Below are 24,200 nucleotides of genomic sequence, written 5' to 3'. Positions count from 1 at the left end.
GCTGCTTGGAATTATAATCCTTAGTAATTAAGGATCAGATTAATAAAGTTCAGATAAGAAGCTTTGAAGCAAGATTCCTCAGGCCCAGCCCATAAATAATTTGCCTAGTTTACTTTATTTTGGGCCTGGCACAAAAAAGGGCTATTATTTGCAACGTAGTAGGCCTATCAAAAGCCCAATGTGTAAATGTTACTGCTTCTAAACTACATGCTAGTTTTTGTATCAGTTGAAAAATCTAAAAAAAAAATATTAAGAAAAAAAATTCAATGCACCAGTTATTATTTATTATTTTATATTTTTAAAAAATATTCTTATAACTTATGAAAAATATTTTATATTTTATGAAAAAAAAAAATTATAATCGTGGAGTGTGAAAATTGAATAGTAGCTTACGCATGTAATTCCTCTCGGAATGATACCCTCTTCACTCTTCAGTCTGCAAGGCTTATGCTTTATTTGTCTCCTCTGTAACTCCTCGCTTAAATTCTCTTGCAAATTGCAGTACCTTTTATTGTTTGCCGTTTTCGTTAAAAAACATACGTCGTGGCCCTTCCTGTGTCTCATCTAGTCATCTTCCCAGTTTTTCGAATTGACACTCGTCTTCATTTGGCTTATCCATCTTTTTATATCATTTTCTTTTTAGTTCCGTGTCTGCAAGTGAAGTCTCAAGTTGTGTTTTTTTCTTGAAATTGATCGTTTTTAGAGGGCTGGATCTCTGTTTTTCTAGATGGGTACTGCTTCTGCTGGGTACCCATTTGGAGTTACTATCCATTCCAATGGAAAAATCGGTGCTTTTCCTCACAGAATGGATTGCTCAAGCTCTAGTTTCCCTCTCAATGTGGAGGTTTCAAGAATTAAGTTGTACCCTAGTTCCGATTATGCCATTAATTTCAAGGTATGCTGAAAATCCCTCCCAGTTTTCATATTCATGTGCTCTACTCCCCTGTTTCATATTCAAATTCGTGTATTGTGTTAAATGTCGTGTGACTGGTTTTATGGTGGTGGTAACTGTTGCGTGTAGTTCTTCGTTTTGGTACGTTAAAATTATATTGTTATATGGATGCATCATATGTCTTTACATTGCTCGAGTTTATAACAAGTTTATAACTTTATCTGTGAGTGCAAACTAAAGGCAACCCTTTGAAAATTCAGTAATCCCACAAATCCCAACTTATAACAAGTTGAACCTAAGACCTCATCTTAGAAGGGGGGATACCGCATGACTTCAAAGGCCCATGTTGGCATACTCTAATAATTTGATCGGCAAGGCAATCTCATTAATCATGCAAAGAGACGCAACCTGTATACACATGAAGTATACAAGAGAAGGCACTCTACAAAGTAGAAGAGCAAAAAAAGTTAGTAAATTCTAGAAAACTAACAAATTGAGAGGTGCTGCAGGCAGCCAACCGATTATGAATAGATTCAAGCATATGACTAACTCTAATACCGTCCAGCGTAGTCTAATATTAGGCGATGTCGTTAGTGCTTTTGCATAACATTTTGAAATTGCGTTCTTGTTATTCAAATTTATGCTCATAGGCTTGGAGAAAAATGAGATTTCTAGGTAAAATATCGAAACAAATTTATTTTGGGATTTTATTTGATCCCACTTTGCTCGTCGGTCATCCCCTCTTTATAGTTTTGAAACCAATGGAGCTTCCTTGTAAACCTGTGACATCTGATTTTTCTTGATGCAGGGACTTGTTAGTCATTCTTTACCTGATACTGATGGTTTCTTCTGGGAGAAAGTCCCAACACCTCTACTTGATGTAATTGAAAGCCCAATCCACTTGAAAAATTTGTCACCGAAGGTAGTTTAAAAGCGTTGGAACTTTTTGTTTTTTATGTAGCATGCGTGTAATTTCATAATATGCTCACTGAAGAGTGGTATTTGCAGGAACTGAAAGAATTAGCGGATGAAATTCGTTTCGAGTTGTCTTCTGTGATGTCAAAGACACATAAATCCTTTAAATCCAGTTTGTCAGTGGTAGAGCTGACAATTGCAATACACCACGTTTTCCATGCTCCAGTCGATAAGATATTGTGGGATGAGGGGGATCAGGTAAGATCAGGAAGGCTCATATTGCATCTCGTAGATTAAGTTCTTCTAAATTTCTTACAATAATCTCCCGAGCGGATTTCTGTCTCATGGGGTTATTGTTTTATAGGAAAATGTGGAGAGGAAAACAAGGAAAGCAATAGATCTTGAGGGTTCACACCTTCTCGTTTATATATGAAAACCTGTTCTATAATTATACCATTTAATGCTTTTTTTGGTTGGCAGACATACGTGCATAAAGTTCTAACAGGAAGGCGGACCCTCATGCATACAGTGCGAGAAAAGAATGGCCTTTCTGGTTTTACATCTCGGTTTGAGAGTGATTATGATCCTTTTGGTGCAGGTCATGGTTGCAACAGCATTTCTGCTGGGCTTGGTAGTATTCATTCTCCATATAGCCATATAGTTTAATTACCCACTTTGAATCTTTCTTTCTTTCTTTCTTTCTTTCTTTTTCCAGCTTTCACTTGCCTTCATACAGTTACTTATCTGCATCTAGTAATCAGATGCGTTTTTGAATGTGGATTAATATGTATGCTCGGTGGTTAGTTCATTAATGCAACCTTTTAAAGCTTTCTTTGCTATACATATACATGCACACACGGTGTGTGTATAGCTTGATTAGCTCCACTTTAATTTAGAAACTTCTAATTTGAATCCTATTGTCTTCATTTCAAGGTATGGCGATTGCAAGGGATATTAAAGGAAAGCGGGAGCGTATAGTTGCTGTCATTAGCAATGGGACAACTATGGCAGGTCAGATCTATGAGGCAATGAGTAATGTGGGCTATCTGGACTCAAATATGGTGGTTATTTTAAATGACAGTCGTCATTGTTTACACCCAAAAACTGAAGAGGGCCCCAAGACATCCATTAATGCTCTATCTAGTACTCTAAGCAAGCTACAGTCAAGTAAATCCTTTCGGAAGTTGAGACAAGTTGCTAAGGTTTTTCTCTGATTATCCTTACAATTAAATAAATCTGTGGAGAGAATGTCTAGTTCAACATATTTCTAAAGAGGATAAGGAGATTTTAGATCATTAAATATGCATATTTGTGAAGTTAGATTGAATTATGTTTCCAAAATGAATTATGCAGTTTTTTGGTCACTCAGACCTACGAGACACACAATGAGTGGTACCTCTCCCCTCTTTTGCCAACAAGAGAACATAAAAAAGATGGAAAATCCTGCTGAAAATGAGAATTGATCCTAGGTCTGTAGGTACAATCTGAAAAGGTCTTTTTAGCCAAGCTAACTTATACCTGTTTATGGTATCGTGAATGGTCTCTATAGCATGAAGGCGATCTTGCATGCTTGTAACAGTCTTATATATCACCTTCTGGTACTGGTATCTTATGATGGGGCAGTCCTTTGGCATAGTTTTTTCTTTGGTAGCAGATGTTTGGTCTTCGGTTGATGGACCTTTTCATGGGTACTTTAGGCAATGTCAGTATGGTAGAATAATTTGAGTAGTTGTAAAATTATATGGGATGCATTTGAGGTCTTCTGGTCAGATATGCTTAATGAAAAACTTGGTTTTATTTTGGGGCTTTTTGGTAATTTTAAAGTTTTGTTGCAATAGTTAGCATGCATTAGTAAATGCATGGAATTATAATAAATGTTTTGAGCTGAAATCATCTATATTTGTAACCTATTCACCATAAAGTAACATATGTTTCTGGTCAGGGTGTTACTAAAAGAATTGGTAGCGGTATGCACGAATTGGCAGCCAAAGTAGACGAGTATGCACGTGGTATGATGGGCCCACTGGGATCAACTCTTTTTGAAGAGCTTGGATTGTATTACATTGGTCCTGTTGATGGGCATAATATTGAAGATCTGATTTGTGTTCTTCAAGAAGTAGCATCTCTGGATTCAATGGGTCCTGTGTTGGTTCATGTAGTAACAGAGGAAACTGAGGGAACAGAACATAATCGAAAGAGTGAAATATCAGGCAAGCACCTTGAAGGCAGGTTTCAATTTAATCTTCCTTTTTTCCTGCAGTAACTCACAAGATTCAACATCTTAAGTTAGGTTCAATATTTTGATTGTTTTCCCTCACACACTTGCAGATTCAAGCAATTTTTGTCCATTACCGTCTAGGATCCACTCATTGACATATAGTGCTTGCTTTGTGGAGGCTTTAGCTGTGGAGGCAGAGAAGGATAAAGATATTGTGATAGTTCATGCTGGAATGCAAATGGAGCCTACTCTTCAACTATTACAGGAAAAATTTCCAGACAGGTTTTTTGACATGGGAATTGCTGAGCAACATGCAGTCACATTTTCTGCCGGTATGTCCTGTGCTGGATTGAAGCCGTTTTGCATAATTCCTTCCACCTTTCTACAGAGGGCTTATGATCAGGTTCTCTCTGTCTACCTCTCTCTACACTTCATCATACAAATCCACTCATTTCACGCAATACTTCTTCTTGGAAAAAGATTTTCAGTGATCACTGGGTGTTTGGCTTGAACAGGAAAATCTATGAATTCTATATTTTGAATTGTTTTTCCTCATGTGTCATATAGGTGGTCCATGATGTAGATCGGCAGAGATTTCCAGTGCGATTCATCATTACCAGTGCAGGGCTTGTAGGGTCTGATGGCCCGTTGCAGTGTGGGGCATTTGATATTATATTCATGTCATGCTTGCCAAACATGATAGTCATGGCACCATCCAATGAGGACGAGCTTGCACACATGGTGGCCACTGCAGCCCAGATTAATGATAGACCTATTTGCTTCCGGTATCCTAGGGGTGCCATCGTACGGGCAGACTACTCTATATGCGGTGGAGTTCCAATTGAGGTAGTCCCTTGTCACCCCACAGATTTTGCTGATATTTACTAGCCCAAACTTTTCAACTATAATTGCTCACCAAAAGTTTCCAACCCGAACTTATGGTATTTTAAAAGTTAAAAGTTGATCGCATGTTCAACATCCTACTATTCTTCTTTCTTTATTAATGGCATTGAAAACCCGACTTCTTTATGCCTCTTCTTGACCACATTATACTCTGAAGCAGATTGGAAAAGGGAAAGTTCTTGCAGAGGGTAAAGATGTTGCTTTGCTCGGCTATGGGGCAATGGTTCAGAATTGTCTGAAGGCTCGGTCCCTTCTCTCAAAGCTTGGCCTTGAGGTAACAGTGGCTGATGCTAGGTTCTGTAAGCCCCTAGACATCAAGCTTCTCAGACAGCTGTGTGAAAACCATGAATATCTGATCACCGTTGAGGAAGGCTCTATTGGGGGATTTGGATCCCATGTTGCGCAGTTCCTCACACTTGATGGAAAACTTGATGGAAAAATTAAGGTAACGATTTTGGCCACAAAGATGATGATTAGTTCATTTTCCTGTTAAGAGAGACAGAACTTGGGAATTGTGTTGTGTTTCTTAAATTTGGTTTTGATAGAGCAAAGATAGAAAAGGGGGCCAACTAAACAAAACTGGACGTGTATACTAAGAACAAAGTAAAATACTTTCATCTAAGGAAAATACAATGATCTACGCACATGCAACCATAGAATTTCTTGTTTTGATTACTTCCCCAAGTCTAATTATTATTTTTTGTTTAAATTTTCTTATTCAACTTTTCAAGTGGCGTCCAATTGTTCTACCAGACAACTACATAGAGCATGCATCAGCTGATGAACAGCTTGCTCTTGCTGGGCTGACTGGACATCATATAGCTGCAACAGCATTAAGTTTGCTTGGCCGCAACCGTGAAGCCCTCCTCTTGATGTGCTAGAAAGTCGTACTTCTCTTATTGTTGTTGGAGAGTACTATGATCATTTCAAGAACGCCTAGGGGAAGGAAAGGAAAAAAAATGCATTGGACATTTGGACCTCGATGTAACAGTCTCTACTGAGTTGTAGCTATTGATTCTAGTAATCCGATCTCTTTCTACATTTTTGTACCTATCAGTGGGAAGAAAGGAAAAGATGCATTGGAACTCAACGCAGTATTGTCATTAGAGTTTTGGTTATTGGTTCTAGTTATCTGTATATTTCTTCCGACTCTTCTGTGTCACAGTCAAGCATCAAAAATATTGTAATTGTATAGTATTAATGTCATTATAGACACTTGTTTGATATACGGAGCTGCACCTCCAACCCAATTATATGAAACCTCTTTAGCTTGCAGCTTCTAGTTCTTTTTTTATAAGAGAAATAATAGTTGCAGTCCTAAATATGCAAGTGTCGTGCAATCACTTTTTTTTCAAAGTGAACAAATACGAACTCATCAAACATTTCGTATATTTTTCAAAGTGAACAAATACGAAACTCATATGAAAATAAAATTAAGTTTTTAATAGTAAACCTCACTCTTTTTCAAAGCGACCGTACGGCGCTTGCGTACTCTATAACTGTATGTAACATTTCTCATATCTGCATAAATAGGCCCTAAATTTGGTCCCGTGCGTTATTGCTTAATATATATGACATAATAAATCCAAAAGTCTAGATTTCACAACAAAAACTTGGCATGAAAGGAAAAAAGAAACATTTATCGAGCATGTATTGTCATAATAATATAGACACAAAAGACATAAAGAAACAGATTCTCATCGGATATCATTAGTTCATTAGATTCCAATTTGAGTTCCAATTATAGCACTGTAAGAGTATACTCTTTCGAACATAAGCAGTATTTCAACCGTAACTACCACTGCCAAAACTGCCTGACCTCTACATGCCTGAAACCGCATTTGTTCCGGACATCTAAAAGCATGAAATTGGATTTCTCCCAGCGAACATGCAGCGTATCATGTTGGGGAACCCATGTCCATAAACCTGTAAAGAAAAAAAAAAGTCCACAATAAGCCGAAGGGCACATTCTCTTTCCCCACACATCCACAGATAAAATTATACATTTGAGGGAATAAGTTACAGTGCAAAGCTAATGCCTCTTACGCCTCTCGATTGTTAATATCATCTGGTTTATGGGGCATGTCCCTAAATCTATCAAAGTTATTCACCTTATGCTTGTCATGCATGCCACTTACCAGAGTTTGAGCCAATCTTCATTTTTTTTTTTTTTTGTGGGTAACTGCCACATTGAAGTTTACCAAAACAACACGATACACCTTCTATTGTATTAACTTCACATACATTTTATGTACTTAAAAGAACTGGAGAATCACTTGTCAAAAAAAAAAAAAAAAGAACTGGAGAATAGCTTGTAATCCAAATTGAATAAAGTGAAAATTAAAGTCCACGCGAAGTTAGTTTAGGGCATACTAATCGCTAATTTTATAACTGGGTGGGCATGACAAGCAGGATACCTTGTAATTCAAATTGAATCTAGTGAAACATGGATCCCAGAAAAGATCGTCAAATATAAGACTCACTAGTATTACACAGTAGATTTATCTAGCCCCAATAATTATTTAACAATTTGCAATATGCAGCATCATACCAGCCAATTAATCAATCCTCCTCCATGGGCACCTCTGGAATATCAAACCTATCTTCTTCAATAGTTTTATTGATCACAGAAACAGATGAGGGTATGCGAAGTCAAGGAAACAAGAATTTCTCAATGAATCTAATGAGAACATAAATTTAAACCAACAAAAGCAGCTCCATATTTGATGAATGCCTTGATGCATCATCACAGTACTATACAGTAGTATTTCACTCCAAAACTTATTCAATTTTATGTTACAATGCATAGTAACTAATATCAGATTAGTAAATAGGAACTAATATGTATCAAAAGTATTTTGAAAACCTTGTATTGTATGATAGCTTGTGCAAGTTAAGTGGCCCTTCTCTCTCTGGTCAATGATTAACAGTGCTAGAATTATTCTGAAACCACATAATTGCTTACATGTACAGGCTTACAGCAAGCCAGTACACCATGAAACTATTAATCACTGTAGCAATTTACTTATTTTTCTTTTCAAAAAAAGAAAAGGAAATAGATAGATTCAGACTTCAAGAAAATAATCTTGAAAGAGAGAAAAAGGATATAAATTAACATAAGATCATCCTCCTTTTCACCACGGTTGCGGCTATTATTTAGCTCCCGGCGGATTTCAGGAGTAACCTACATTGAAGAAGGCATTGGGCATAGACATAACAACAAATTAAATTGGGAGGATTTGCAGAAGCAGTTACATCGGGGACAATGTCCTTAGTAGTCAGTGACTTATAAAAAGAATGCCCTTACTAGTTTGTGCTTTTGCTTTTCAAGTAGATTTCTGAGGCTATCTTTATCCTCCTTCCGCAGGTCATTTTTATACCTGCAAAGGAATTTGACATGGCAGTAGTATAGAGAAGAAACATAGTTGAAATCAATTTCATACCATGACTTGTCTTAGAAAAGCATACAATAGCTTGGAATGAAATAGACATATTTAGAAAAAGTCAGAGATATAAAAAACCCTTTTACAAATTGGTCAACAAGCCACTTGAATCCTACTTGCATTTTTCTCCTTTTCTATTAAAAGAATGGGCATGTTTGATGTATGGCAGTTATAAACTTAATAAACAGGAAAAATGCATTATGTCATCTAATTAGCCAAACAGGCAAGGACTTCCCGTGTTATTTAAATCATAGAAGTCTGTGTATAAAGCCCAAATCACTTATAAAAAAAATGAAGTCCAAATCAACAAGACTTGGCTATCTATGGTGCCCCTCACAAACAAAACAAGACCCGTAACAATTTTAATCGTCTAATCAAGACAACTTGCAACACATAATCTGTATGTTATACGTGTGTGGCCCTTTCTTGAGAAGAAAGCCACGATTAGACAAGAGACATTGAATACTATACTGTACAGGACGAAGGATGAAGAGGGAGGAGGGTGTAGGGGGGAAGGAAAAGAAAGGTGAGAGGGATCACTTCGCTTCCACTTGGTTCAGCTAATAGGGAAAGAAGAGAGAGCAAGTAGAGTGTGAAGCTAAAACTATCATCATTCTCACTTCAACGGTCAAAAAAGAAGTTGGCGAAAAGTGATTTTACAATTTTATTTTTTCTTAACAATCTGTACCCCTTCTCTCCCCTTCCCCAAGCCACCCACTTTTGGGCAGACCATTTTGGATGGCCTGGGCACATTGTTCCTCCACATCCCTCCCCTTTTCCCCACCTACTAAACTGATTGATTTTACCTATTCATTCCTTTTTCCCTTCTACTCCTCTCCATCTCTCCCTCCAAACATAATGCAAGTAAACCAAATAACGTTCTATAGATTTTTTTTTTTATAAGTAATATGTCTTTACCGATAAACACAAAGAAATAGAAATTATTTACCAGGGACAAAGTTTTTCTTGATGCCAATAAGGTAAGACAAGATATTCTTTAGGAAAGGTAACTAACCTTTGTACAAATGCAAGCAGTGACTGGTGCCATATTACAGGCATTATCCTGGCATCTTCGAGGAATCTCATAAAATGAGCAACAGTAGCATCAAGGACACGATGAGGCAAAGCATATTTCTTCTCCAAAAGAAGCTTTATGAAATAGCTGCAATGGTTACAAAGGAAACTTTGTCAAATAGTTTCATAAGCATTTGCCATAAAAAAAGAGTTGAAAAAAAAATATCAACAATACAATAAGCTAATTCATAAATAAACCTATTGTCAGTTTATACACCAAACTAAAGTGAATGATTGAAAGAGTTCAACACAAAAACTAATCTACCTCACCAAGGGGAAAACCTTGGGGCCCACCCATGGAGAGTAAACCCTAGATACATGACCCTGCATGCAAAAGCCATGTATCAAGTAATTTAGGGGAACTCTTAGTGCGGAATTAAACCTATGATGTTTGAATCTAGAGCTCATCCCAAGCCTGCCCTTTATCCCTTGTACCTACATCTTTCTACTAAAACAATAGTTTTCGCATATAAGGGTAGTATCTCCTCTATTCATCCAATAAATCACATATTATAGTAACATTGTTCTATCACACAATCTATCTCCTTGTGCAATTTCTAACTAACAACATACCAAAATGAGCAAGTTTGTCCATTTGATCAAATAGTGACAAGATATTAGTGTGAACAAATTACCATCTAGCTTATGGCCAAATCACAAAACACCAAAGTACTTAAGAGTATAGAAAATCCATTCAATAAACTACTCAAGCACACAAGGACACATAGAATGAGCCATTGAGATTCACATACGTTAGACTTCCTTTTAAACTACATGGTACATCATTGACTACCTTGTTGTACCACCATATTCCATCTCTGCAAGCTTCAATAAGGCAACACTGCAAAAACATTCAGAAACAGCGTTAGACATCTCCCTGGGGGGTTAGAGGTCAAACTACTCATTGAAGTTTTTTCTGAAAAGTAAATTAATTCAACTAAAGGTAAAACCACTCATCGAAGTTTCAACACCTACTCAAACACGCACACAACATACCCACCATTTATAAGAACTTCACATATACAATGTATTAGTATCAACAACAACAAATACAAGAACGAAACCAGCAAGAAAAAACCACAACTTCGGATAAAAAAGCTCAAGGTACAAACAAGAAATTTACAAATCAAAAGAAACGACATGTTTAAACTTTTATCAAATAAAAATAAACTAGGCATATATTGTTAACGACATATTTCCTGAACAAGGCCGACAACAGCCGAGCAATACAAAATGCTTGACATAGACTCGCAGCCTTGATACTTAAATATATGAAACCAGGCCAGAAATACCTTGAATGAAGCGGAGGAATGGAGACCTTCTGTAGAATGCTCCCAATAATGACAGCTTCCCTGAGATTACATGTCCTTGACTGAACATCAAGAAACAAAAGTAATTCTTAATCCAAAGGCAATCTATGTTTCAGACCAGAAATATTGATTAAATCTTAGATTTCTTTTAACAGGAAGCACAGATGTCAGCAAATTTGACAAAACTTTTCTATGATATGTTGAAGATTGTATACCTCACATAAAGGAAATAGTATCCCTTTGAAGAATGCGGCAGGTTTGTAGAGTGACTTCTTCAAAGCTTGATACAGTGCAAAATGAAGCCGCTTATTCTTCAAGATATCTTCTCTCACTCGTGGGAGCAAGACTAGTCTGTAGAAGCGTTCTGCCTTCTTCGCACCCAAGTTGGAAGCAAATATTCTAGTTGCTTGGTACAGGCCATTTGGTGACCAGTTCTCAGGCTCTGTCAAATATAGGACATCCTCCCATAGTTGCATAGAAGGGATGTGCTTGAATGCTTTGGGTATTTTTCCTGCTGTATAACTACTAAGAAGCTTCCCAACTCTGCATAGTATTTATTTACTTTTACTATATTTTCCATTTGGAATAAGCTTTCTCTACATATACAGCAAATCTTCATAATTAAATATCATTACTGTATATATATGTATTCCCACAAATTTCAGACAAGATATAGAAATAGCACTTTAAAGAAAAGCAAAAACAATTTATGATTCAAATAATCAAGAAAAATGGATATAAGTTTAAATCAAGAGAGTAACCAACATGAATGAGCATTGCACTTATCTTGCATGAGATGTTATGTTGTTAAATGTTATATGAAAAAAAATGCATGACCTACATACCCCTTGTACAAATCTATGATGGAATTATCCAATTTGGGCAAAGGTCGCAGTTCTGCAATCAAACAAATCAAAATGAATAAAAAACGAAAAAGCATAACTATAAATGGCATTATTTCTAAGATACACTTATGACTTACCCATAAAAAATATTTCTAAGAAACACTTAAATCAGTTACAAATAAAAAACATTAAAAAAAATAGAATAATAAAAATAGATATCAACCTGAAGCAGCATTTGCATCTTTCTGTTTAATTTTTTCAACAATGAGGTCAGCAAGCGTACGCTGGGGACCTGCATCCTTTCTTAAGAATGCCTCCAGTATTCTCTCATCCTCTTCATTAATCTCCTCCTGAAACTTGAAAAACTAGTAAGCCAAGTCCATACCAGGAAAAAGGCTGGTTGGTTTTATTAGTATCAGATTGACTCGTTGAATGCTCCTACGGAAGCTTCCAGGCAGCTAAATAAAAGTTGGTCTTTAGAGTTGCACCATACTGGCATCACTGATGCCCTATCAATAATTCATATTTTCCTAAATGATCGCGCAATAACATTTTCATGCGAAACGCAAAGCCACTCAAAAAAAAAAAAAAAAAGGAAGAAAAATATTTTGCTTTTTAATCTTGAAGTGCTATAGTTCTCAATAATTGATAACAACGGTACACTAAACGGTGGTCACAGACGCAGTTTGGCAGCCTAAACATTTACTGGGGCCTCAACTCCCAGTTTTCATTTTTTGTCATTCCATAGATTCTCGATAACAATAGGTAAAAAAATTAGAAAATGCGGTATAATCACAATGTAGCAAGGAAAATACAAGCTTGAATCTCACTACCTAGACTGTTTTCCGATTCAGATTAGATAAAAACTTAAAATTCGAAATCCAACATTTCATGCAGATTCTCAATAACCAAGCAGTGTAAGCCAAACAACTTTTTAAAAAAATGACACTCACATCATAAGAGTCAAATAGGGTCCGAGTTTCAGAGAATCCACCAAAGTTGTCGATTTCATCCTCTTCTGCTTCTTCGGCCTCGGCGAATGTTTCAGTGAAAACCAAGGAGTTGTTATTTCCGTTAGCGTCTCGAGGTTCCGCCTCGTCCTGGATTTCTCTCTGTTGTGCCAAGGCTTCTTTCAGGATCTTGGAGCTCATGCCCGACGATATCAGCTCCTCATCCGTCTGGTGCTGTTTGGGCAATTTCGATCGCTTCTTTGAGGCCACTGAGGCATTTTCGTCAGCAATAAAAGGCTGCGGGTTCTGATGCCGGTTCCTCTTCTTCGGCATTGAATCCGACACTAAGCAACACACTGATTTCTTTTGCGGAGCCGACGAATGATTAATCTAAAACCCTGTTCCAAAAAACAGGTCTTGAAAACAAAAACAGTAGTACAAAGCGGTCTCTCCTCCTCACGTCGGCCGTTTTCTGGGCACACGACCAGACTGGCGAAGCAAAACTTCTCAAGTCAATATAATTAGTTTCTGATGGTTTAGTCTGTATCAGAGAGCAGAGAGCGCGACATAGACCGAGAGAGGTTCGAACCGGCGGTGGGGGACCGGTGATTGTGCCCTGGTGGTGTTGCGTTTAAGGTGAAAAAAAAAAAGGAGAAAGAGAGAGGCGGCGAAGGAGAGCGGAACGATAGCCGGGGTTTTGATCTGTAGGGTTTTAAAGCCACAAGAGAAACCATATTTATACAATTACCCCATAAAACAATCGTTATTCATTCATTTTGTACAACTTTTGTTTTGGCTTATTACACGTATTTCCTGTATGGTTTTACTTTTTTTTGTTTGAAGGCATTGCTAAAAGCATTCTCAATAGATTGAGGATTTAGTTATTAAAATATAAAATAGCTTTATAATAGATTAGTTATTGCTACAGTCATTATTAAAATAATTTTTAAATTTGAAAGTAACTATTTATACATCAAATATATTTTATATTAATTATCTCTCTTCCTTTTAAATGACGATTGAAAAAATATAATTAGAATATAATTACTGATTAATATATAATATTATGAATAGTTAAATATGATAAAATAAAATAAATTCATGATTAAAAAAATTAAAATATTTTTTAAATTATTAATTACTTATTATTATATAATGAATAAATAGATCATCTAATATTGAGATTTGATGTGAATAACTAAAGTTAAATTCATCTTATATTATTTTATTATCATATAATGAAAAAATGGTTATTTCAATATGGAGATTTATGTAAATAGAATAGTCAAAAGTTAAATTTATCTTACATTCATAAAAAATATACTTTATGTTTAGCTAATTCATTGAGAGTGCTCTAATAAGTCAAAACTTTTGTGCAGTCCTAAAAAATATAGAATTATTATTAAAAAGATATTTTCTTACATAAATTCTAATTTAAAAAAAAATCGAGACTTTCACGTAGAGAATTGCAAATATCATTACCTTTTTGCCTTTGAGGTTGGTTCGTATAAGAGGATTTTTCTCTCCTCTATCTACGTAGGTTTGAGAATGACAACTAAGGGCATAAGAACTAAAGGCTCAGCCCAAAATAGGCAGAGTCTCCAACATGACCCATAAGTAGGCTCCTCTAGATGCAACTTGTAGATCTCTCAAATAGCGTCAGGCTCTTAAGTGCTTATTTGTATAGTGGGCGCAATGTATAAGGGACCTTCAATCATTTGACAATAGAGGCATAACGGACCACTGAGAACGCTAGTGGGATAAGAGAAGTTGGAGAACCACGCTGCATTAATGACATCATTATCTAAGCTACACGCTATATTAATGACGCCATCGCAGAGTCACACCGCATTAAAGGGTTTTGACAAAATGAATAGTACAAAGGACATTGACTCAATGAGAGCATACACGATCTGTTCCCCAAACTTATAGTATAAATAGCAAATTTTAGGTACGATAAAACTCTATGATCCTTAGATTGTATCACTTATTTACAAACTTTCAATAGTTAACTTTGACATCAGAGACTCTCCAGCCCTAAGACCTCTCTCTCATAGTTACCTTATTTCTTATATTTTGCAGGCCAAAAGTTATAAAAACCTGAGTTACCAAAACTTGGTTCAAAGGCATGCAAAACATGACGTTAATAATTTGGATACAAAAAGTATCTCATTTCATGTTATCTAATCATTATAATTTTTTAAAATTTTTGCACAAAATATAACAAACAACCTATTTTTTTCAAATTATAAAATAATAATAATATTAAAAATAATATTATAACAATATTTTATTCAATTTTCATCTCAACTCATCTTATCTCAACTTACTATTCAAACCGCACGTGAATCAATTATCTTTTAAGTAAATCTAGACCCTCGATTTATTGTCTCTGTATTGAATTTGTGCGTGTGATCCTTTTTCCCTCTCTCTCTTTTTTTTTTTGTGTTTTTTACTTGTTTTAGAAATTGCCACGAGCCAAATTCTGAGGATCAAAATCCAAGCATTCACTGGATCAGAAGTAAACAGAGCCCAATGAATTGGTAATGGGCTGGGCCTGTCTTGACCGTGGACTGGACAACCCAGCCTAGCCTACTTTTTTTTTTTTTTTTTTTTTAATTTTAAAATTTCGGCTCTGAATATCTTGCTCCTGGAGCGGACGAGTCTTCCAGAAAATTCCGATCGCACATTCCGAACGAGAACTAGAGTCAGAGAGAGGAGACGGAAACATGTCTTCGTTTCTGCGGTCATTTCTGGACCCAAAGAAGAACTGGCTCGCAGCTCTGCACATGAAAACCATCTCCAATCGCCTCCGCAGATACGGTCCACCTCTTTTCCGAAACCCTAATTTTCCAGTCCATTCCTCAATACGTATATGATTGAATTTTGTGTGATTTGAAATGATATATAGGACTTCGGTACGACGATCTGTACGATCCGTACTACGATCTGGATGTGAAGGAGGCCCTGAATCGGCTGCCCAGGGAGATAGTGGACGCCCGCAATCAGCGACTCAAGCGCGCCATGGACCTCTCCATGAAGCACGAGTACCTCCCCGAGGGCCTTCAGGTTTTCTTTCGCCATTATTTTTTCTCTCTTTTATCTTTTTGTTTAACTTTTTTTGATTAGTTTTTTTAATCGGAACCGGGTGTGAGTCCCGACTAATCCGTGCTAAAAAGGCCAGGAGAAATCTTTTAATTAGTATTTCCGATCAAAAATAAGAATTTTTATTAGTATTTTTTTCTGTTTGGTGACCGAGGAAACGCGAGAAAATAAAATTGAACCTGTCGTATTCTTTAGTTCTTGCTCTGCTCCCCAATTTATTTTACTTTATGGGATCGGCTTTTAGAAATTTAATTCATGCTAGAGGCGCTCAAAACAAGCTTCCTAACATAAGAATTGGTTTATTCCAGGAAAAATATAATTAATTTCTCGTGTTGGGACCGAGATGGTCAAATGCTTAATACAAGGCATTCTAATCTTATTGCTGATTTTTATTTGTTACTCACTACATGCAATTATAATCATCTACCAAGTATTACTTTGGTGTGTTTCTGTTCTATGGAAACCTCTTTTTGTCGACTTCAATATATTCATTCTAGGATTTGTGAGCTGACTCACTAGATATGCTAGTGTTGTTTGCTGCATTTTGGTTTTAATTTTTATTGGCCAATAAAGCTCTTGATACATAAGTTCAAGCTATAAGTTTTAACGTCCACCTTGGTTTGGGTATTAAATTAGGTCACACAAGTATTAGTTATTGTATCCCCATAGTTTTTTCTCTCACTTTCGAAAGGAAAAAAGGGATAAGTATCATGAGTCTTCTCCTGAAAATTTTCTGATGTGAATCTATTTGCAACATGTTAAGTATGAAGCAAATTCCCCTATGGCCCTTTTTGAGTTATTGTTTAAAAATCTTTTGCAGGCAGTGCAAACACCATTCAGGAGCTACCTTCAAGAAATGCTAGCCCTTGTAAGTGGTTTGAGATAACTTGCACGCACGCATACGAAACATTCTGTGCTTATCAACGGCACCCTCCTTTGGTGGGATGACAGCATCCTTTTGTCTCTTTGATAAGTAACATCCGTAACATCCATATTACGTGATTTATATTCTTAGTTATAAAAAAGCATCCTCATAACGTGATTCTTTCTGCATTGTAACAAGTGGAGTTGGGGATAGGTTTGAACCTTAGCAAGCTAGAAAATAAGAAGAATAACTTTTTCCAAAAATGTTAGAACCAGGGAGTCAAGAATTCTGATGTTTATTATTGCCTCTTTTGTTCATTGGTTATGACTTATTGCCCCTTCACAACTTTCAACCTGTAAGTTTGTCCTCTCTTCATTTTTCCCCTATCATAAACCTCAATGGGACCACTCTTATTGGCTTTGGCATTGTTCCTTGATGCATCTATTCAAAGCACCTAGTATTTTCTTATGATTTATGTTTGTCCAGGTCTAGATAATGTGTTATTTGTTTCAAATTTTCAATGGAAAATAGAATAAGGTATTGGATTAAATATGTACTGGATGGGCATAACTTCTTTTGACAATGTGGTTTTTACCAATATATAGGTGTCAAATTTTTTATTGATCAAAAGAGAATTTCCCTGTAAAATTCATTGTCAACTTAAGTATCTTGCACTTGCAACGTACCACTATAGGCAATGCTGGATACCTAGACAAAAAAATAATGTGTTCAGGGGGGTTCACCTATGATGAAAGGAGGATGTGTTAGAACATAAAATGGCAGTTTATGCGAAGAAATATGTGCCAGTATGCTTGTGATAAAGTATTATATCCTACAATGGCTATCTTCAAACTTCAGATTGACGTTATTCAAATATGAGGGCATGGTCCATGCTTACAAGCTTGTACTAAAAAAGCCCAGGAAAAAAAATAGTGCTCAAAGATGCTGATATAGAGGAGACTGTACCAGCACCATGATACTGCACTCATTGTTGCAGTGCGATTTCATCAAAGCGTCAGACACACTGGAAAACCAACTTGATTGAAAACACACATTGTGGAAAATGTGGAATATCGAATGTCTGTTGGGTATCTTGAAATATGTTTAGTGCAGGCCTTGTAGGGGCCTTATATCCTAATTATATGCTATATTTGTATGTGTTGCTTGTAAGATTGAGTGAACAAATAATAAAAGAACATTACTTCTTAATAAGAGTTTCTTACTCTCTGAGACTATGAACAAAACAATGAAATGGTTTGGCTAGATGGTAGTATACTCAATCAGAAAGTTTCCAGTTAAAGTGTTTAACCACTGTGTCAAACAATTCTAAAAAGCAATGATAGGTTCCAAATGTGTGATCAAATGGTTTGCCTATGTTTTGTAGGTTAAAAGGGAGAACGCAGAACGTGAGGCCCTGGGAGCTTTGCCTCTCTACCAGCGTACCTTTCCTTAAGCATCCAAGTCTCTCACATCACTATGCTGGGGTGGAAGTCCAATGATATTATGTTGGTACTTGTGGTAAATTTTTTTCATTGTAGAGCGGAGATACATTATGTCTCTTTCAGAATTTGATTTCCAAAGTCTTGGTATTTGGATGGTATCGCATGTTGGTTCTCGTGTACTGGCGAACCTCTTTATTTCAAATAATCAAGTTAAACGCTACTTTTAACTTATTTTGTAATGTTTTGAATACTTAAAACTTGTTTCAAATGTAAACTGGGTGCCTTCAATGAATTAAAGGATGCCGATCCTGAAAGTAAGGATTTGAATTTAGGTGTTTATTGTCGCCAGTCATGTTTATTATATGTTTGAAAAAAAGAAAAAAAAATGGTTGATTTTTTTCCCATTGATTCTTCACCCTGTCCATTGGTAATTTGCTGTGTCTTGAAGAGTTTTTAGCTGTGATCTTGTTTTTCTATGCTCGATCTATCAATAATTGTGGTCTGGGTTGTTTTCCTCGTTCTTTTTTTTATTTAATTATTTATTAATATTCACTCCATATGGATTATGAAGATAGAAAATAAAGCCCGACTTCTTGAAGGGTAGGTGCGATGTCCCAATTGTTTCAGATTTTTCCCCGTGACGTGTCATTTCTTGTAAGAGATTGATAGTCCGATAATTTTGTCTCGTTGTTTTACACAAGGATCGATGATTGCAGAGATATAGTTAAAATAAGCAATTCTAAGGCCAAGATATCTATGAGCAGCTTACGGTATTTAAATCTGCTAAATATCGATAACGTTGAATCTCTGCTTCACACGCTCTGTCCTCTGATCTCGAATCTCTCTCGCTCGCTCGGGCGAAGTTCGGTCGTTGAGCTTGAGCCATTGGGCCATTTTATTTTTCTCTCTTTATTAATGGTAAATGACTCGGTGAAAATCTGATTGTGTGTGTTTGTGAAGTAGACAACTCGTTAATATAGTTTGGAGCTTGAGGTTGCTGTCAGACACAGCCTGATTTCTGGAAAAATTTGTCAGCTCGAACAATGCTTGCCAAATACACAGCAGTTTTGTGAATTATAGCATGCATGCATCTTTCACAGTAAGGTGCAATTATTCGAAGTTCTTATCCACCAAACAAATTAATGTCCACAAGCTTCGAATTCGATCTCCCTCAATCATGCAATGCTATATATGTTTCTCATCAATACATGTGATGTGTGCATCTGCCAGTGGCTCTGATTGTCCATTTTGTACGAGTACCAACCTTTTAAATGCTAGAGACATGGTTGTTTCATTTCCAATCTCTACTAAGAATAATAAAGAGTGGACGAGAGTGGTCCATGAACGATTGAGTACTTTTGGTTGTGTCTGAAACAACGGTGACCTAAGGACTAGTGCCAACGAATTGACAAGATTGACAATCAGTATAGAAATAATGTTACGTACAAATTTCAAATAGATAAATTTCATGTATCTCTTTATAAAAAAGAATGATTGGGTACTTTTGGTAGTGTCTGAAACAACGGTGACCTAAGGACTAGTGCCAACGAATTGACAAGATTGTCAATCAATATAGAAATAATGTTAGGTACAAATTTCAAATAGATAAATTTCATGTATCTCTTTATAAAATAGTAGGTCACACTAAAAAGAATATGTTTTTTTTACAAATAAATTGCACAAGATTTATTTATTTGAGACTTGTACAAATAATTTCTCGTGATAATGACCTCCGTTTAGAAAAAATTAAAGGAAAAATAATAATGACGATAACTTAATAAGGAGATCCAAAAATAAAATGGTGTCAATGGAAAAAGAGCTAATTGTTTCCAAAGTTTTTACTCGGATTCTTCCGAGTATCATGACGGTACTTTGTCTTAATATACATATTTTCTTCTTCGTCGTCGTCTTCTTCTTCTTCTTGCTCTTTTTATTTCGAGGTAGATCTTAAATTTGTACGTGTTTGCCAAATAGGAAGGACATGCGTAGTCCATGCATAATGGAGGACCTAAAAGCACCAAAAAGGACAATGAGCTTGAATTAAATTTCCTTTTTTTTTATGGGAATGACCAGAAATTGGCGCAAAGTGATTTCAGCCCTAGTATATCTCATCATACTACTGTAGAGTACTTGATCAGGATTAGGATGCATATGCCTCGTGGAATTTTATCTAACCTTGGACATTCCATGTGATACCCAGTCCCACATTTTAATGAAGGAGTATTGTAGCAATTATAAGCCATCCTCCTTTTTGTCTCTTGGGATATTTTATTACTAAAAAGTAAGGGTGGGTCTATGCCCACCGCTGGGGCTCCTACTAATGCATTTAGTGTTTTTTTATTGTTTTATATTTTTTTACGTGAATTTTTTAATATTTTTAAATATTTTTTAAAAAATACAAAAATTTACAATTTTATTAAAAAATATTTACTTAATCATGAAGTAAAAAAATAAATTAAAAGAAAATAAAAAATTACTAACGGGAGCCCCAACGGCGAGCATAGCATTTCTCAAAAAGTAAAGACCCCTATCTCTTTGTCTTGGCCGGGAAAAATCTGACTGCATGGTACCCAAAAACCTTAAAAAAAAAAAAAAATGTGGAGAGAGAGAGATTAGTATGAAGTTCTGATGAGTTTCCAGAGGTTTTTTTTTTTTTTGAGCTGATGAGTTTCCAGAGTTGATTGACCATATCTGCTGCTACGTACATGCAAGACAAGCCAAAAAGAGCTAGGGAACTTGAGGACAATGCAGGCAGCAATAATATCCCCTTGCTTGGGGGGATTCACTACTGCTCGAACTGGTAGATGATCAGATAGTAAAATTTTTATATTAATGATGCCAATTTTCCACCTTAATTACAATAAGAAAACACTGAAAAACGCTTGAATTTTTTAACTTAGTTCAGCTTGATGTCCAAGTATCTTTCACATCATGCTTAATTTGATCCTAGCTAGCTAGCTAAATCATGATGATCAGTTTGCTTTCGATCGGCATTAATTAATTATATAACGAGTATTTGTGATAGATTATTTACGATAAAAATGACTATTTACAATAAAATAGTCATAAAATGATTATTTATGATTCGCTTTAAAATAAAATAATTATTTTTATAAGAAATAACTGACCACAAATAAATAGTTTTCTAATAGTAATTAAGAGTCTTTATCGATTGTTGATTTTCACAAATTTACATGATAGTAAGTATATAAATATATAAATATATATATATATAATGGTATCTGTCACCGGTTGTATGGTGCATGCATAACTCACGAACCTTAAAATTGACTGCATGCAATTGATTCGCCATGCTTGCACGTCTTCTGCAGCTAGCCGATAACCTGGTACTGACATGGATCATCATATTTAATGGAATTAAGGACCAAAGAAAAATTATATCATTTTGGTTGAAACTCAAAACAAATATGGATAATCTTTTTCTTTATTTTCTATTCTGGATCAATTTTCGAAACTAATAGCTCTGACGTGGCAATATTGTCAGTTGTTAGGACGTCCTTTTTTGAATGATCGAGAGAATTGGATTGCATCAATGTAATGCTAGTTGAAAGCAACCACCTCAATCTGCAGTCTGATTGAAGATTTATTTCACACGTGGAGTTGCTTTATGGAATTAAATGAGGATATAGACAGTATATCGATCGATCGATTTATTGTCAGTGATGATCTTTGTCCTTGTATCCATGGAGTGCCCGTGAAGAGCTTCAGTACTCTATATATGAATATTATGGCAGTCCTCGTGAATTGATTTGGCAACCAACACGAGTGGGATAAAATATAAGAAGTATTAGGAGCTTGAAATAATTGATCAAGGCTTTCATTTCTTGTTGTCTTTGTCAAGTACTAATTGTATGCACGAATGGGAGGAATGGAGATCATGAGATGCATCAATCAAATATATTTGTGCAATTTATAATTAAGAGAAATGATATTAGTAGTGTATAAATTTCGGAAACTCTCTTTGATAAAAGATGATAATCTGAAATTTATATAAAAAAAGTTATTTTTAAGATAAAATATATTTACAACCGTAAATTGTATAACCGTTGCATTATTGTTTTGAAAAAAAAGTGAATAAAATATGGGATCCACATGAAAAAAATTAATTTTTTAATAATAGACCCCACTCTTTTTTAAAGCGATTACCGCGGCGTTTATGCACTTCACGGTTGTATGTAGAATTATTTTATTTTTTAATGGTGCACTCCATTTTTTTTAAAAAAGAGAATACGTGAGACTTGAACACTTTAATGTTTGGGTGTCAAACCCATCTCAAACCAATCATTGTTAGGTCCCACTAATTTTTTAACTCTTCATAAAAAGTTAAGCATATATTTATTTATTTAATACAATCAAATGCATATCTCAACATATTTTATATATTCAAACACAAATCAATAAGACTCATAAAATATTATTATTTACAAATGATTTAAAATCACCACAGCACCAAAACTCAACTTAAACTGTATCTAGCGTTACAATCATTAAACTACAATAATTAAACTCATCTTCAAATGCAAGTTTAACGTTCCATCACTGAACTTCTAACGAAAGGGATTGATCATGGATTGACTAATGAGTACTAATGCATGTTGTTACGTCGAGACAACAACATTTAATTAATGCGAGCAAATGGATTGTCCGGCCGCCGTATTACATTGTCCCATTTAACTTTTAAGCACATGATCAGTCGGCTCGTATCTTTCCATCCATCAAACCCATAAAAGAGAAACTCGTAGGCTCGTAGCCTCAGGCCCTCAACCCAATTATCACTCGACGACGCCGTTTCTCAATGTTAATTATATTTCACAATTAAATAACTTTTTTTAACTTGTATTATTTCGTTCTTGATATTAATATTTTATTTTATTTTAATTTGTAACTTCTTATAAATATTATAAGAAGACATTTTGTCATAATTATTATGTACTATCAAATTATAGATATTGGAGTGCTTTCATTTTATTATAAAATATCATAATATTAAAATTATGAGCAATGTTACGTACAGTCTCTATTTGAGAACTGCAATACAAGTATAGACAATTTTATCTTTAAAATTTGTTAAAATTATAAAAATATACCTCATAAAATGATACTTTTTTCTCATTTAATAAAGAGTTTGTACATACAATCTTTAAATAGGGACTGTAAATAAAATTCTAAAATTATTTATATAAATAGCAATTTTTGATATATAAGATCTTTTGATATGGCGAGGTTTTCACGCGTTCATAATCAAAGACTTTCTAATTATAATACAAGTATGATGCATGAAACAAATTCATCATATATGTCTGTGTAGTAACTTCGAAAATATCATTTCAAAAAGAAACTACACTCACAAAAAGATTTTACAAAATTAAATTCATAAACTGACACAACTTCATATAATACGTACGTTATATATACTTTACAATAAAAAAATAGTTTTATAATCTAACATACCACATCGATCAAGCTGTCTTAATTTATAAATTTATTTTTATAGAATCTCTTAATAATTAAAGCATTTATATTTAAAAAAAAATTATACACATCATTCCAATTCAAATTATCTTCTCATCATCTCATAATGTGATATTAAATGATAAATTCACAAGTGACATATAATAAATAATTTTTAATTATCTAATATCACATCATGAGATGAAGATAAGATAATATGAATTAAAATGATGAGTAAAATTACTATTTTAAAAAGCATACAGTTGGTTACCACTCCATTTAATTAGGTCCCTCGCGGAAGCTCGGGTGTCCACGTGAATAAGGACGAAGAAGAGCTAACAAGGCTTTAAAAGGCCAACATGCATCTGATCTTATGGTTGAAAGCCCAGAGCCAGACGTATTGGACATTAGATTTTCAGTATTGCCCCATTGTCCCACCTTCACTTTCTGGGCCCTCTGGGTCCACCATCCTCAATCTTCGGCCCACGTTTTCGGTGGTATGTTTCTTGAAGGTCGCATTAGTTCGTATGTTTATTGGGCGGCTTAAGCCTCAGCTGCTAAGTTCCACAAAAAAAAAAAAAAATATATATATATATATACACACAATTCAAATACCATATATTTAGTAAAGGGTGAATCGTATACTTCTTCGAAATGTGACATCTGGCTTTTTTCACATGATCTAAACTGACAGTACAGAAGGATGGATATACCTTGGAATTTGGATGGATAAATGGTATTGAAAATATTTTTGAGGTGGTCTTAA

General features: G+C 35.2%; 3 protein-coding genes across 4 annotated transcripts; 2 read left to right on the top strand and 1 right to left on the bottom strand.

Moving 5' to 3' along the window:
- The first annotated feature begins 415 nt into the window (after positions 1–415).
- On the top strand, positions 416–6,018 carry LOC121262794 (probable 1-deoxy-D-xylulose-5-phosphate synthase, chloroplastic). 2 transcript variants are annotated; one of them, XM_041165396.1, is made up of 10 exons: positions 416–895; positions 1,701–1,814; positions 1,901–2,065; positions 2,288–2,438; positions 2,741–3,009; positions 3,750–4,032; positions 4,136–4,428; positions 4,593–4,871; positions 5,089–5,373; positions 5,660–6,018. In XM_041165396.1, exons 1-10 carry the CDS (start codon positions 728–730, stop codon positions 5,807–5,809), a joined length of 2,157 nt encoding a protein of 718 aa, XP_041021330.1. In that variant the 5' UTR covers positions 416–727; the 3' UTR covers positions 5,810–6,018. The 2 variants fall into 2 exon arrangements, with proteins under 2 accessions (XP_041021330.1, XP_041021331.1); XM_041165397.1 differs by having other exon boundaries at positions 427–895; positions 3,750–4,017.
- A 529-nt stretch (positions 6,019–6,547) lies between these two features.
- Positions 6,548–13,269, bottom strand: LOC121263423 (bystin). Its single transcript, XM_041166299.1, has 11 exons — positions 12,554–13,269; positions 11,824–11,950; positions 11,601–11,652; positions 10,971–11,298; positions 10,738–10,817; positions 10,239–10,286; positions 9,387–9,533; positions 8,236–8,308; positions 8,037–8,112; positions 7,480–7,570; positions 6,548–6,854 (listed from the first exon to the last, which is right to left on the bottom strand). The coding sequence occupies exons 1-10, from the start codon at positions 12,881–12,883 to the stop codon at positions 7,491–7,493; spliced, it is 1,341 nt and encodes a 446-aa protein (XP_041022233.1). The 5' UTR covers positions 12,884–13,269; the 3' UTR covers positions 6,548–6,854; positions 7,480–7,490.
- A 1,917-nt stretch (positions 13,270–15,186) lies between these two features.
- LOC121263775 (cytochrome b-c1 complex subunit 7-2, mitochondrial) lies at positions 15,187–18,193 on the top strand. Its single transcript, XM_041166843.1, has 4 exons — positions 15,187–15,373; positions 15,462–15,619; positions 16,476–16,523; positions 17,905–18,193. The coding sequence occupies exons 1-4, from the start codon at positions 15,280–15,282 to the stop codon at positions 17,971–17,973; spliced, it is 369 nt and encodes a 122-aa protein (XP_041022777.1). The 5' UTR covers positions 15,187–15,279; the 3' UTR covers positions 17,974–18,193.
- Positions 18,194–24,200: the final 6,007 nt, after the last annotated feature.

Source organism: Juglans microcarpa x Juglans regia, chromosome 4S, assembly GCF_004785595.1.
Source record: "Juglans microcarpa x Juglans regia isolate MS1-56 chromosome 4S, Jm3101_v1.0, whole genome shotgun sequence".
NCBI classification, from domain to species: Eukaryota; Viridiplantae; Streptophyta; class Magnoliopsida; order Fagales; family Juglandaceae; genus Juglans; species Juglans microcarpa x Juglans regia.
This window is presented reverse-complemented; position numbering and strand designations above follow the sequence as displayed.